This window comes from Anabrus simplex, chromosome 3 (genome assembly GCF_040414725.1).
Source record: "Anabrus simplex isolate iqAnaSimp1 chromosome 3, ASM4041472v1, whole genome shotgun sequence".
In the NCBI taxonomy this organism is placed as follows: Eukaryota; Metazoa; Arthropoda; class Insecta; order Orthoptera; family Tettigoniidae; genus Anabrus; species Anabrus simplex.
In genome coordinates, this window is record NC_090267.1 from 100266301 (window position 1) to 100282729 (window position 16429).

Sequence of the window (16429 nt, forward strand, 5' to 3'; positions counted from 1 at the left end):
ATTTAGTCGTACGGAATGACTGGTCTGATGACAGTCATGTGGAATTTGGAGTTATGGTGATCAGGCATCCACAGAATACAGAACTCCATTAGTTTGCCATATCTTCATCCAGGCTGCATTAACTTGAACTGGGCATCTAGAAGAGTATCACCATCAGCACTAACTAAAGAATCAAGGTACTTCAGTTGGTTGGTTTACTTTGAGATCTCTGCCTTCTGTCTGAATGATTGTTACACTGTGATCTGCAGACCATTCTCCGCTAGGCTGTTGTTCCAATTCTGAACCTTTAATATGTTCAGCCATGGAAGATCGAAGCGTGGAACTCGTGAAAGTCTGTTTCATAATAGACTCAGCTATATCATCATCTGGACTATGGCAATCCATGATTTTTTGACTAGAGGAAATTTATTAATCCTAAATCTTGGAAATAGTTTACTTTGATCATTCTGACTTAATTATTTACCTTTCTACTTCTCCTTTCCACTTTCTAATTTGGTCTGTTTTCACCCATTTTGATACATATGCTGATGAATACTTAGTGTAGATTCTTCTGTTGATAATGAATAAAGTATATCTATCATGTTCTTTGTGATTTTGTGTATGGTGAATTTGATGGTGAGCATAATAAGTATGAACAATTATGGTTTAGGGAATTATGACAAGTTCATTAAAGAGTAAACTGACCCAAAATACTATCTGGATTACGAAGAGGTCTGCTATTGTCTTTGTTTCTAATGTTGTGTATTTTGTGTTTACAATCTTTTAATTTTTGCAAATCATGTTGTGCAGTGTAACAATATTTGTAATAACATTAGAAACCTATGTGAAAGCTTAAGATATCTGCTAAACCCCAGAGAGAGATACTGTATATGCTTTGTTAGTGATGTGTAGTTGCTGTGATCTGTAGTAACTTACTAATACAGAGGTGTGGCCATGGGTTTGTTTTGAAGGCACTGTGATACTGTTGGTGTGAGCTTGTCTGACTGCTGCATGGGACTGGTATTTCAGGAACACACTGCACTTGCTTTATGAGGGAAGCACTGCAAATCTAAGGGAGCTTTGTTCTAACTGCTTGTGTTTATTGGTCATACTCATCAAGGGCCTTGGTTCCTGGTTGCACTAATGTTTCTATACAATTGACTTCAGTTGTCCTGATTTATCAAGGCAGTTTCTCATGTTTATGGTCCTAATTATTATTTTCATAGCATATACACAACAGAAATTATAAAATAAAATCATATATACAGGTTGATTCAAAAGGTTGCACAGAAATTTAAAAAACAGCCACTTTTGAATAGGAAGTCAGAAACAGCATTATGAAAAATTTATTCAAAAATGCTGTACATTTCTGAACAATTCTAAACTGACAATCAATAAAGAGATGACCATTTGTTCACAGTGAAGTTAGACACTGGATGTTGTTTACAAAAGCTGTTCGAACTGTTGCCCACCATATGCAACACAGGCATCAGAGTGTATAGCTTTACTGTGTGCACAAACGACTGTCATTTCATTATCAATTCTGTAACTGTAGAGCAATTTGGAAAAACAGATAGTCTGTTAGAACTTTTCCAGACTTGCCCTGAAACAAGGTTTCATCCTAGACTATGCATGCCTTTTCGAAAGTTGTTGTATTTCATCCTCTTTATGGACGACTTTAGTTTCTGCACAACCTTTTGAATTACTCTGTAGATCCATCCTCTGATCCATCAAGGCATATCCCCTAGATATTCATATAGCTTGTGCCTAGTCATATATAGGAAAATAGGAACAAGAAATGAACACACTTAATAGGGTAAACACAATGATAGGTCAGAAATGGAAGAGGGAACAACAGAAAGAGGAAACAAGGACAAACTTTTAAACCACGAGGGAACAAGGACAGTCTTCACATCTTCATATACAGCCCTCTTGAAATAGATATATTCTCTCCTTATCAATCTCTGTTCTTCTACATCCATTTCTTCTCAGCCCTCCAAGCTTCATCAGGAGGAAGGGCTTCTACCTTCATTGAGAGGCCATATTGACAGATTTCCGGACAACTACTGTTTTCTTTCCAGCTCCTGTAAAATTAGATTAGGGAGTTCTAGAGGGTCTTTAGTTTCCATGCTTATATGATCTTTCCCTTTCTTTAGCTGATAGGTAAAGGGAGGGGGAAAAAAAAAAGATAAATACAAAATGACAGTATTTGCAAATGTGGAGATTGTCCTTGTCCTTTTGTGTTTTCATGTTTGTTCTTGTCTGCTGTTTTTGTTGTTTCCTCTTACAATGCTGACCTGTCGTGTTTAGCCTATTACGTTCTCCTGTTTTTGTTCCTATCTATCTGTATTTGATTTGTCACTTATTTGTTCCTTTCCATTACTTGAAGTATAAAATAGAATTATTTTGAGTAAACAATAACGGTGTTCTTATTGGGAAGATTAATTAATATACCAAACAAATTGGCCATGCAGTTAGGGTTGCATACCTGTGCGCTTGCATTCAGGAGATGGTGCGTTCGAATCTCCCCGTCAGCTGCCCTGAAGATGGTTTTCTGTGGTTTCCCATTTTTACACCAGGCAAATGTTGGGGTTGTACCTTGAGGCCACAGCCACTATCTTCCCCACCCCAACATCGCCATAAGACCAATCTGTGTTAGTGCAACGTGAAGCGAATTTGGAAAGAAAGAAAAAAAAAACCCTAGAAAATATTATTTTTAGGGCTCGGATGTTCAAGACCTAAAAATAGCCCAAATAAGCAAGCAAATATGACCTCAAAAGTAACGAAATATGACCCTGAAAGTGACAAAATATGAACTTCGGAGTGGAGTATTATGGCTTGAAAATTACAAAATATGACCGGAAAATGATTAATCTAAATATGGACGTTTTTAAATAAATTATAAACTGAAAGGGCAATTTTTTTGATACATATTTAACTTAATTCTTTATTCTTACTTTCATGTTAATTCTATGAATGTACATGTTTAGCAGTTATTCAGTCTATTGTCCTTGATTCATTTATCAGCCATTTGTGAATACATAGCTATAAAGTACAGGTACTAAGATTATCAGATCACACAACATTTTAAAAGTCAAAACATGTCTGTATCGTGTAGTGGTGGTTTGAAATACAAGAAAACTAGAAATCAATCTATTTTTTAAATATTTTGGAACGTTCAAGCACAGATATCATTAATATTATTAAATGTGTTTAAGTTTAAATTGAGCACCACGAAACAAATTAAGTGGATGTCTTTCAATATATTATGGTCCGGCGGCAGGGCCTATAGTGCAAATTGACATATCTTTTTCATTTTTCCCCGCCGGTGGAACTGAAGTGTATGACAAGATTCATCTTCAAATCGTCATCTATGTCGCAAGGTTATTGGTGCGTATTTAAATCATGTAAAAGGTGTAGTGAAATGTATGGCCTTCATTCTATACAAACGGTATTCCACTTGTATTAACAGATGTGATACCGAGAAGCAGTTTTGTGAACACTAGTTCGCATTCAATAAAATGAAGATGATTTTGCACAATTACAGCTGTCTACTGAAATATGACAGAAATGGCGTTTCTACAAAAATAGGTTAAAATATGACCTTATGACAAAAAATTGCCAAAATATGCTTTTATATGACAAATCACTTAATTGTGACAATAATCGCCTGAATTGCACAAAAATCCAATCGGGCAAGATAATAGATACAAAGAAAAAATGTGACTTTTCCTAAACATCCGAACCCTAATTATTATTATTATTATTATTATTATTATTATTATTATTATTATTATTATAAGCCTGTAAACTCCAGAAAAAGCATATATGAATATAAAGTTCCTACATGTTGAGCACGAAGTAAATTCTGAGAAGGATGTCATGGGAGGCAAAAATGTATCTATGTACTGCGTGTTAAATTTAAGATTTCACTAACATTTGAGATATCCATGCAAAGCAATTAGAATTTCTGTTTTGAAGAATACTGGCAAATGGAGCAAGTTACTGCTTTAATGAAGAAAATAAATTTTAATGTGAACAAATTCAGGAAAAGCTGGTTTTCCTTTTTTAGCCTATCAGGATATGAGGATTTATTTAACTCAACAGCCTCCTAATACTTTTTTTTTACCAGGCAAGTTGGCTGTGCGATTAGGAGCGCCCAGCTGTGAGCTCACATCCGGGAGATAGTGGGTTCGAACCCCACTGTCGGCAGCCCTGAAGGTGGTTTTCTGTGGTTTCCCATTTTCACACCAGGTAAATGCTGGGGCTGTACCTTAAGGCCACGGCCGCTTCCTTCCCATTCCTAGGCCTTTCCTGCCCCATCATCGGCATAAGACCTATCTGTGTTGGTGTGACGTGAAGCAAAATAGCAACAAAAAAATACTTTTTTACATTATGGGAACCCCAATAATAAAAACAGTGAAGTGTGCAATCCTGCACAAACTTTCTCACTCTTGAGATTTCTTCGAAATTATTTTATGGTATAACATTTATTCTGGGTGAACCCTAGAGAATTATGTTTATGTTAATATTAAATAATGAATATTTAAAAACTCAAATGTTTGAGAGTAACTAAAAGCAAATCTGTGGCATTGTTAGTAAAAGGAAGGTCCTGCATTAAGTCTGCTGGGATGGATATTTTTGATAGTTGAACATCTTGAGAAACCTTTAGGATTATAAAAGGGAGTTATACATCTTATGTAATTTTTCTAGCAGTGGTCTGAGCCTTGCTAGACCATGCAGTACAATGGCTTGCTTTAAAAGAAGCCTTACCTGACTTTTCATTGTAAGCAGATGTAGTTTGAGAAATGATACTTTGTGTTTATTTATTCAGTTCTTGATATTTACTTTAGAAACATCAATTCTTTAGTCACTATGATGGAATTCTAAATATCTGAATTTTCACTAACAATAACAACAGATTAGGTATTTTGTAACACATAACATGCTACTTGTCATCCTTCAGATTTGTGGAGCTCAAACTTCATTTACACCAGTTAAGACTTGAACCATGGATAGAAATACTGGAAATGGTAACCATTTGGCCATGGTGGGACCCATGGAGAAAGTTAAGCATGGAATGGATTGTAAATTCATGGCTGATATTTCGTGGCGTATTTGGTTTTCATCGTAGGTTATGATTTTCTTTCAGTGTTGACGTATAACTAATAAGATAGTTTGAGGGATGTTCCACCATTCAACCATTGTAAAATATATTGTTCAAGAACTGATGATGACTCCAAGGGAGTCAAAACTGGTTTTCGCCCAATAAATTGAATATATTTTACAATGTGTTGAATGGTGGAACACCCCCACCCCCCTCAAACTCTATCTTTGGTTTTCATGTTGAATACTATTTGGCTATTAGTACCACTGTATTTCATTATTGTATTGCTCCTGACTTCAGTATTTCCTGAAGTTTTGTGTATGTAAATCTAGGAGCAAGTGTGATTTAGAATATTTTGTCTTTATTGTACTGTGACATAATATTGAAGTTAAGATTTGCTTGCTGAAACATATTGACAGGTGGAGAACTGCATAATATTTAACAGATGTAAACTAATGATACAGGGCAAGAAGAATGACCTGCTGGACATAAAATGGTGTAACTTAAACATAACCACCCACTTATCAATATTTTTTGTCTTACTCGCTGGTTGTCCTGGTTTTGATGAATGTATTGAATGCCATGTGTTACCCCTAGAATTCTCCCTTGTGGGAATAATTAATTGAATGTGTTAATTAAAAATCAATCCTTTTGTAATTCATAACAAATTGAACAGGTTTAGTTGTTCATAACTACTTGATTTCTGCTTTTTAGCACTTGGACCATGTTAAGGGAGTGAATTAGAAAACAATAATGGTAAAACTTGACAGTCTCCTTTTATGGGCTCTTGGAATCCTTTAGCTTTCACAATTATTTTATTGGTAGATTTATATACCAGGTGAATCAGCTTCCCATTAATCACTTTGGAAAATATGTAATCTAATAATTTTCTTCAGTTGTGATGGTAGATATTTCTATTTGCCTCCCATATGGTAACAATTCATTCCAGGCATATCCTGCAAAGCATACACTACCTTTTGGCATCATGAGAACAATGCCATTCAATCAGTTGTACATTAATGTAACAAATGGAGTTAAGTGATTAAATGTGATGAAATGTGTTATTAACTCTTAAAACCATGATGCAGAGACATGATACAATTATGAAACAGCAAAATGAAGAATAATAGAATTAATACAAGCCCCTTGCACATCTGTTCTGTAACTGAAGGGATAAGTATCAGACTGCAGTTTGGGTTTCACATTGCCTAAATATTTTCACTTGTGCATGAAGTTTGTTTTCAAACACTAGCCAGTTCTTGCTACATACAACAACTGGTAAACCTCTCGTATGTTAAGCTTGCTGTAGTGTGTAGGAAACTTATGCACAGCCCAACATACTTTCACTGTGCTTGGCAAACCACAGCCTACCAGTATGTTGGCTATTAGCTTCATGGGAACAAGCATGTCAGTATGTTCACTGTGTATTTATTAACACCATGGTAATATCCTTTTTGTTAGCTCCAAGGACAAATAAACTTAAATTAGAGATATCGATATGTCCGATTCAGCGCAGATTTGTATTGAACGCAATACAAAACATGTCTCTAAAAAATCAATAAAATTATTTTTTAATGTAGTAACAAACTGCATAGAAGGATTCTTCATTACAGTCTATTACTGATACAGACTCCATGCTAAACAGAACTTAAAAAGATGACTGGTTACATGCCTGTCCATTCACAGAATCACGAGATGTGAACAATTGGCCAAGCTTTTGTGTACACAGGAAAGTTAAGATGACCTTACCCCCCACCCCCTTCCCCTCAACAACTAAAATGTGTTTGGTTGCAACCATGCTCAAAATAAGTGACAGTGTTGGTTTTTAGTTTTTGTCTGACACTCTCCTAGTTAAGTCTCGAGTTCAGTGCATGTGCTGTGTTGTCACAAGGAAGGAAAGCTTATTCCGTGAACGATGAATTAAACATAATCAATCATGTGAAGAATGGAATGTCGAATGTTTGTATTTTAGGTACATTGTCTTTCATAAAATTGTGTACTTTTGTAGCCTAGGCCTATTATTTTTTCTCAATCTTCTCTTGCCCTATAGGTCTTTTTCCACTTACTGTAGTTAAGCAGTTATGCAGGGTAAAGCCTGTCCTTGACAACCGCATTGAATTGAGCTGATAGTGTATTTGTGTAATTGTTGGGTCACTGTTTTTAGGTAGTCTATAAACAGCGGGTGGCTTAAAACTAAATTAACCCCCTGCGGGTGGGGGACGCACATGTAGAATACACCCACGGTATTCCCTGCCTGTCGTAAGAGGCGACTACAAGGGGCGACCAAGGGATGATTGAATTAGAATCATGAAACTACTCTTGATTCGTACCATCATGCGGGGAACACCCTGGGTTGCATGTACTTGCGAGTAGTATCACTAAATTGGTACGAAATAGGTTTGTGATTAGTTGCAGTAAAAAGCCTGGCCTGGTGGATTCCAGTACCCGTGCGTTGTACCCATGTGGGCAAAACCGCGGGTCTGGGCGTAGCCTGTGAGTTGTACTGCTATATGAGTGGCACAGTGGGTCAGCGTTACCTGTGATTGGTACCCACTATGTGAGGAACACCACGGGAATACCAGCGCCCGTGACTAGTACACCTAGGTGAGGAACCTTACCGGTTTGTGTTGGCTATGAGTCAGATCAAAATTGGATGTATGGCTTTTCAGGCGTTTGCTCTATTAACCAGCATTTCGTCTTAGGTCTGACACTAGACTCGTCAGAGTGGGATGTGTCAGACCCTACCCACTGATGCTGGGGTGTATGCAGGTGAACTTATCAGAAGCCTCTTATATGGCACAGTCTGATAACTGCATACGGGAGATAAATGCCCGCGGGCACCAATTCCATTGTGGAGTTTTATCTCCCGTATGCAGTTATCAGACTGTGCCACATAAGAGGCTTCTGATAAGTTCACCTGCATACACACCAGCATCAGTGGGTAGGGTCTGACACATCCTACTCTGACGAGTCTAGTGTCAGACCTAAGACGAAATGCTGGTTAATAGAGCAAACGCCTGAAAAGCCATACATCCAATTTTGATCTGATTTTTGATATGCTCTATTGGTGAAAAAATATCTAATTCCCTTCATGGGAATTTAGTATTACCATTTGGCTATGAGTGGCGCCATTGTGTGAGAAAAACCATAGGTCTGCGTTCCCTGTACGCATTGCAATACTTGTGAGTAGTACCATCTTGTGTGGACCACTGTGAGTCTTTGCTTCTTTTGATCAGTACTCCAAAATGACAAATACCATGGTTCTACTTTACTCGCGACATGTACCATTCTGTGGGGCCTTAGACGTGAATTTAGCACCCCTTCAAACATCAAGAATCATTGTGCTTTATAAAGGATGAATTTGAATTTTTTGTTATTTCATTTCATACCATTAGGGGCCGATGACCTCGATGTTAAACCCCTTTAAACAACAAGCATCATCAAAACTAAATTATAAGGGGCAGCCAGTTCACCTGGTTTATGCTAGAGATTTAAAAAGATAAAATAAAAAATTTTAAAACTCTGGTATTTATGTAGATGTTATTGAATTAATGTTTGGGCTTGTAGGATCCTGAGTGCTTGTACAAGAACTTTCATTCTAACATCTAAATGAATATAAACAAACTCGTTAGTCATGCTATGAAGACTTGCAGGGTGGCACTGTGTAGACTGCAACTGTAAGTCATACTTACCTTTCAGACATTGAAAAATGTATCGGTGCAAAATAATTACAAGAGGATTATCATGTGAAAAAAATAAAACATTGTTTGCACTTATTTTGAAGTTCCTTGGCTATTTTTCATACCCAGTCTTTTGTGTCCATTGTGGTCCCTTCCTTGCACAGTTGGTGTTGTGCTTCTGTGGGCTGATTTTATTTTAATTCTTTGAATTGTCACAACTCATGACTGAACCTTTTAATCCTACTAAGCAAAAATGTTGATTGTGGTGTTCTTGGAATCTGAAGTGTCAGTCAGTCTGCTTTTGCAGTTTTCTTGTTGTCTTCAGCTTTTGTTCTTCATTTTTCAGGCGGAAGAATTTTAGTAAACAAAAGCAAGGTGAACTGTTTGAATAGCTTTTGAATTTTGTAATAGTACCATACATCATATTGACTGTTTTATTGTTGCTTATATCACTGGTTATTGAATCATTTCTTACAATGTTAATCCCAGTGCTAGAATGGTTTAACAATCATATCTTGCCTGTTTATCTGGCAAAATTAATTTTAAAGAGAGTTGCTTTTTATAATTGTTGTGTGTTGCAACGTATAGCCATGTGTGTGATTTCTCAGTACAAAAATATTTTACTTGTTGGCGTGGCTAGGTATGGTTTGTTTTATGTTTTATTGCAGTACTTGAGAAAGTACAGTATATTGTGTATGTTTTATGTGTAATTGTCTGCATTTTGAAGTACATATATTTTGTACTTCATCATTAGGAAAATGTTATTGTATGTTCCTTTTATTCATTCTGGTGTTATTCTTCTACATAACATATTAATGGAAATCCAAAATGAGACTAAAAAAGCTAATGCTAATGGTTTTTACATTTAGTGTTTAATTATTGTCTAATTGTTGTTTGCCTGTGTAATGTATATTCGTATTTTTCCTTAGTCATTGATTTGCAGAGTGCTACATTTGGGTTCTTAGGTGCCCTATAATGTTCTTGTTGAATACTGTCCTTTACGGCTTGCCATATTATTAGAAGTATGAGTTGCCAACCGTTGAATTATACATTTAAAATTAATTTCAAAACATCTTATTTTTTAATGATATACCAGTTTAAAGAAATATTGATCAGATTTTATGACCAAATATTAATTGGGTATTTCATAAGCACTGTAAAAGGTTAGCAGTTCAGTCTGAAGAAAGAATGGTTGCCCGAAAACATTAATGGGTGCCCTCCTATCAAGGTAGATTAAATTCTGCTACCTAGGTTCTTGATCTGTGAATCCAGGTGTTCTTTGATAGGAAAATGTCTACCCTCCTCAAATTAGACAAATCCTACATTGGTAAGACCAGTTGATTGCCTTTGTGGACAAGTCGACACCATGATAATGTTGTGACCTCCCAGTTAGCGAAATTGATTCAACATATCTTTTAGAACTTCTCTGTAATGTTTTCTCTGCCCTCTCTGATGTCTTTGGCCATTCATCGACTGAAAGTACGTGATCCTCTTTGCAAAATTAAATTCTGATATATGAACATGACCTGTTCATCAAACTACTGCGGGTGTTTGATGAACACAGCCTCAATAATGGTAGTATTTGCTTCTTCTAAGACACTAAGACACTGATGTTAATCTGCCAATCTTGCCATTTAATTCTAAAGATTCTCCTCACAGTGCTAATATTTCTATAGCACATTATATGCCTTCTGTAGGTGGTCCTAGCTTCACGCTGATAAAGAGGAGTTGATATTAGAATAGCCTAGTACGTGTAAAGCTTAATGAGAACTCCATGTAACCTTTACTAGCTGCATTCTTCCAGAACAGTCATACTCCTTGCACAATATCAGTCAAGATCAGACCCCAATGAGAAGTGACAAATGCTGGTGCATACACTTTTTGTTATACAGGTATGTATGTTTACTGAAAGTGATTCACCTTATTTGTAAGTGGTAACTATACACTTTTAACTACTCATCTTCTTCCTGAGCTCTTATCCTTGATATGGATGTGGCCCAGTTTTGCGACAAAATGCCCTTCCTGATGCCAATCCTATGTGGAGGGATGTAGTCACCATCACTTTTTTTTTTTTTTTTTTTTTTTTTTTTTTTTTTGTGGTGGTTGATAGTGTGATATGTTGTAAGTAGATGAAGATAAATGTATTAAGAAAAAACCCAGTCCCTGAACCAGAGGAATTAACCATACACAGTTAAAATGCCTTTGGGAGTGGCGAACCCATCATAATAAAAGCCTATATGATAAGTTAAATGACAGGTTGATTAAGGTCAGATTCAGACTTGAAACTGCTGTTACAGATATAATTCAAGGGTATGCTGTACAAACAGGAAATACAGATCTAGAGGAATACCTTGAATATCTGGAAGACCATATACAGGACAAACAGGTTGTGATCATAGGAGACATGAATGCCCAAATAAGGTTAGGAAAGAAAAGGAGATGAAGAGATTATAGGTCCATTTGGATATGGGAAGAGAAGCAAGGCTGGAGATATGTTGGTAGACTTTTGTAAAGGAAATGAGCTGATCATTGGTAACACATGGTTTTGAAAGAAAAACAGTCAGAAGATAACAAGATATGGTTGGGATAACAAAATCAAAACTCTGATAGATTACATTTTGGTTGAGAAAGGTAACAGGAAAATGTTGGTAGACGTAACAGCCCTCCCAAACGAATCTTTTGAAGGAGATCACAGAGTTGTGATAGCTAAGTTAAAGATGTGAAAGATACAAAAGATGACTGAGATTAGGCAGAGAAAGCTAAGGGTGTGGAAATTGCAGGAGAAGGAAATAAATAAAGAGATCCAGACACACATTAAAACAAGTATACCTAAGGAAGACATCGGAAAGGTCGAAGCAGAATGGGCATACTTTAAAACAGTCATGGTCGAGTCTGCAGAAAAGACCTGTGGAAGAGTATCAGGAAGGAAGGAAGATCAAGAAACGCCCTGGTGGTATGACAAGGTAAAAGATATAGTTAAAAGGAAGAAACAAGCTTGGAAAAGATGGCTGAGAAACAGAACAACAGAATACAGGCACTGCAAGAAGGAGTGCTCCAAGGTGGTTCAAGAAGAGAAAAAGAAATGCTGGCAAAAATTCAGTTAATATCTGCAACAAGATACAACTGGAAATAAAAAGATCTTATTCCAGTGGGTTAAAAAGAAGAAAAACCCAGGTGAAGGTGCTAACTTCATTAAAAATGAACAGGAGGAAGTGATGATACAGAAGCACGATATATTGCACAGGTAGGGAAAATACTTTGAACATCTTTACAACGTGCAAAATACCTCGGTACAAGGAGAAATCGAAGAATCGGATTTAGTGCAGATGGAAGATGAGGAAAACGGTGTCCATGGCAAAGATTGAGTGGGCCACTAAAAGAATGAAACGAGGCAAGGCAGCTGGAATTGATGAGGTCACCATAGAAATGATAATAGCAGCAGGAGTAGGTCTACAGTGGTTGTGTAGACTCTTCAGAGTGATATGGAGAGAAAAGACTGTTCCAAAAGAGTGGACGAAAGGAGTCATTATACCAATTTTCAAGAAAGGAGACAGGAAGCTACATGAAAATTACACAGGAGTGACACATCCCTCATACAGCTAAGATCCTTGATGGAATCTTGGATAGACGAATAAGAGACAGAATAGAGGGAAAATTGGCAGAACACCAGTAGTATGGATTCAGAAGAGGCAGGTCCACATTTTACCCAATATTTACATTGCGTCAAATGATGGAAAGGTATGGGGAATATGGAAAGGACATGGTAGTAACGTTTCTAGAGATTGAAATGGCATATGACAGTCTCTCAAGGAATTTGATATGGAAAACATTGACAGAGGCAGGGATTGGGAATGAAACAATGCAGATGGTAATAGCATTGTATCGAAATTGCGAAAGCTATGTTAGAACCAAAGTGGGTCAAACTGAATGGTTTTGAGTTGAGACAGGCTTAAGACAGGGAAGTGTATTTTCTCCCTTACTCTTAGTTATCATCATGGATAGAATTCTGCATAATATCAAGGAGATGATGATGGATGAGCAAACAAAGTCTATGCTCTTTGCTGATGACATTTTACCAATATAAATGGTCCGTTATTGGACATTATAAATTTTCCTGCTAACTCATTCTTGGTTGCCAGCGTTTCGCCCTCGTGTGCTAGGGTGGGCTCATCAGTTGGTACCTAGCACACCTACCAATACGCTGGCTAGTGCATACCGTGGAGGCCACTGCGTAGGCTAACTGGAGCCACCGGCAGTGCCAATGCACTAAGAGACTTTCTCATCAGCAAAAATTCATGCCTGCTTGGCCATCAAATGATATGGATGTTGATTCCCATAGGGAATCTGAAATATTTGTCCTGAATGTGTAAATTTATAATACCAATATAAATGATTCCCATAGGGAATCTGAAATATTTGTCCTGAATGAGTAAATTTATAATACCAATATAAATGGTCCGTTATTGGACATTATAAATTTTCCTGCTAACTCATTCTTGGTTGCCAGCGTTTCGCCCTCGTGTGTTAAGGTGGGCTCATCAGTTGGTACCTAGCACACCTACCAATACGCTGGCTAGTGCATACTGTGGAGGCCACTGCGTAGGCTAACTGGAGTCACCGGCAGTGCCAATGCACTAAGAGACTTTGTCTCATCAGCAAAAATTGATGCCTGCTTGGTCATCAAATGATATAGATGTTGATTCCCATAGGGAATCTGAAATATTTGTCCTGAATGAGTAAATTTATAATACCAATATAAATGGTCCATTATAAATTTTATATTGGTCTTATAAATTTACTCATTCAGGACAAATATTTCAGATTCCCTATGGGAATCAACATCTATATCATTTGATGGCCAAGCAGGCATCAATTTTTGCTGATGAGACAAAGTCTCTTAGTGCATTGGCACTGCCGGTGGCTCCAGTTAGCCTACGCAGTGGCCTCCACGGTATGCACTAACCAGCGTATTGGTAGGTGTGCTAGGTACCAACTGATGAGCCCACCCTAGCACACGAGGGCGAAACGCTGGCAACCAAGAATGAGTTAGCAGGAAAATTTATGATGTCCAATAATGGACCATTTATATTGGTATTATAAATTTACTCATTCAGGACAAATATTTCAGATTCCCTATGGGAATCAACATCTATATCAGATGACATTTTAGTTTGGGGAGATAATGAAGAGGAAGTACAGACACAAGTTGATTTATGGAATGAGGAGATAAATTTTGGAATCAAGATTAGCACTGCGAAAAGTAAGACTTCGATCATGACAACAGAAAATCCAGGGGAGTGATAAAAATAGGAAATGAACCTCTTGAAGTAGTGAAATTTTTTTAATATTTGGGCAGCGTGATATCACAAGATGGAAATTTGGATGGAGAAATCGATTTAAGAATACAGCAGTCTGCAAGTTTCTACCAATGTGTGAGAGACATTGTATGGAACAAAGATGTGCAGCCTGGACATTAGCTAAGTGGAACCAAAGTAAGATACAAGCAGCTGAAATGAGGTTCTTGAGGAGCATACAGGGAAAGGCAAGACGAGATAGAATACTAAATGAGGAAATAAGCGTGGGAGTGTGTAAACTTCAAGAAGAGATTGATATAGCAAAGCTAAAATGGTTTGGACACATGAGAATGCCAGGAGAGAGAATACCAAAGAGAACATTCATGGATACAGAGACTGGAAAGAGGCTTAGGGGATGTCCTAGAATGAGATGGAGGAGCTCTGTTGTGGACTGTATTGCAAACAGGAGTCGATAGCAATAAAGTACTAGAAGAAGAAAGGTGGAAAGATCGAGTAAGGTGGAGGGCTTTGGTACACTACCCTACCCAGAGAGAATCTGGAAAAGGGAATGGATGAAGAAGAGATAAAATCCTTGTCTCAGCTGGGAATTGAACCCTGTGCCCTCTGAAGCAAAGGCTAATATGCTGACCATTCAGCCATATACTTTTTTAATTTATTTAATACAGTATTGTTTCACATAAACGGGTAATTCCACTTTATGCGACAAATTCAACTAATATGCCTTTGGAAAATTTATATTTAAGTTGTTTCATGATGCATGTGAGCCCAAAAGTCTTGATCCATTTATTTTTTACTAAGCCCCTCCCAAATGTAGTGGCAGTATTTGTATTTCCAGAAGATTTATAGTCAATAGCAACACAGTCTGCTGAAAGGTCAAAAGGATTAATTACAATATTTGAGTAATCTTAGTGCACCCTACTTCACTTAAACCATCTTACCTGCTGTAAGGTACATGTAACTCAACCAAATCTAGTTTTGCTTCTTGTACCAAGCTCTTTACCAGGCTATGTGGCTAATAGAAACTCTTGTCTTCTGAGCCCAAGTTAGTGGGATTGATCCCAGCTCAGTCTGGTGGTATTTGAAGGTGCTCAGGTAGGCCAGCCTCACGTTGTTAGATTTACCGGCACATGAAGAAACTCCTGCAAGACAAAATACCAGCACATCTGCATCTCCAAAAACTGTAAAAGTAGTTGGTGGAATGTAAAACCAAGAACTTTTCTATTACCAGGCTGTCATACTCATCTGTGGCTCAGCCCTTAACCTTGTCTAAACTGTATTTGTTATGTTTCCTATACCTAGGAATCTTATATTTTTGCATTAATTCTTTTTTTTGCCTGATACTCTCAGGTTTTGTGGGTTGGAACTCTTCTTCTTGGCCATGATGTCCTCTGTTCTTAATGTCCCTGAAACTGAATCATATAGGTTTATTTACCTCTAGAGATAAAGTGAAAGATATTTGAGGAAATTAACTTCTTTACACACTCATATTGTGTTTTGACTTTGAAATTGTTAGAAAATCACTCTAATTGTTAGTTGTTGATACAGTGGTTGTTTTTTTTTTTTTTTTTAGGGCTTCCTTTTAAAGGTCATGAAATTCTAAAATATGCTCAGTAAGTTATAAATTTAAAGAAGTGGTTACTCTTCACTGTTTGAAATGGTTGGCTACTCAAAAGTTTTAAAGTTGGATATGTGCAAGGCATGCCTACTGTTTGTTGCTAATTGTTTACTGTGTTGTTCCCCCCCTTTTCTTGTGGTGTTTGTTTTTGCGTAGCATGAGGGGGGAGTGAATCCCACTGAATCTATGACAAGGGCACTCATTAGCGAGGACTCTATCGCACGCCAGGCACCATCAGGCCCTGTCCAACTGGGGTATGTATAGCCCAGCCATAGCTGTAACGAAACTAAGTACTAATCCCACTATATATGCTAACATATAGGGATATATTTAAAAAGAAATAGTGCTGAATTTGTGCCAATTAATTTTCTCTCTCTCTCTCTCTCTCTCTCTCTCTCTCTCTCTATATATATATATATATATATATATATAATTTATTCAGAAAATAAACACTTCCCCCGTAAGGAGGTTGCCCATGAGAACAAAATATACTAAATACATTTATGACTATATAAATAATTTCTCAGTATGGATAATGAACATTTAGAGGCTCTGAGGACTACATATTTTGTCAATGACTCTGTTTGAATCTTGAATGGAATTCTTCGAAGAACTTATGATTGGTACAAGAGGAACAATTTCTGAGGCCTATAACCTTGATGTTATCCCGCTCGTATTCATGTCGATAGAAGGGAATAGATTGTTCGTAACTGCTTTTTTTTTTTTTTTTTTT

General features: G+C 37.1%; 1 protein-coding gene across 4 annotated transcripts in view; it reads left to right on the forward strand.

The window, feature by feature from the left end:
* LOC136866028 (V-type proton ATPase 116 kDa subunit a 1) overlaps nt 1–16429 on the forward strand; it is a 338604-nt gene that overhangs the window by 109946 nt on the left and 212229 nt on the right. Inside the window, exon 4 of one of the 4 annotated variants that reach the window (XM_067142637.2) lies at nt 15853–15950. The exons of the other annotated variants lie outside the window; for them this stretch is intronic. Within the exon in view, the coding sequence (XP_066998738.2) occupies nt 15853–15950 (98 nt within the window). The remainder of the gene's footprint in view (nt 1–15852; nt 15951–16429) is intronic. 4 annotated transcript variants of the gene reach the window in all.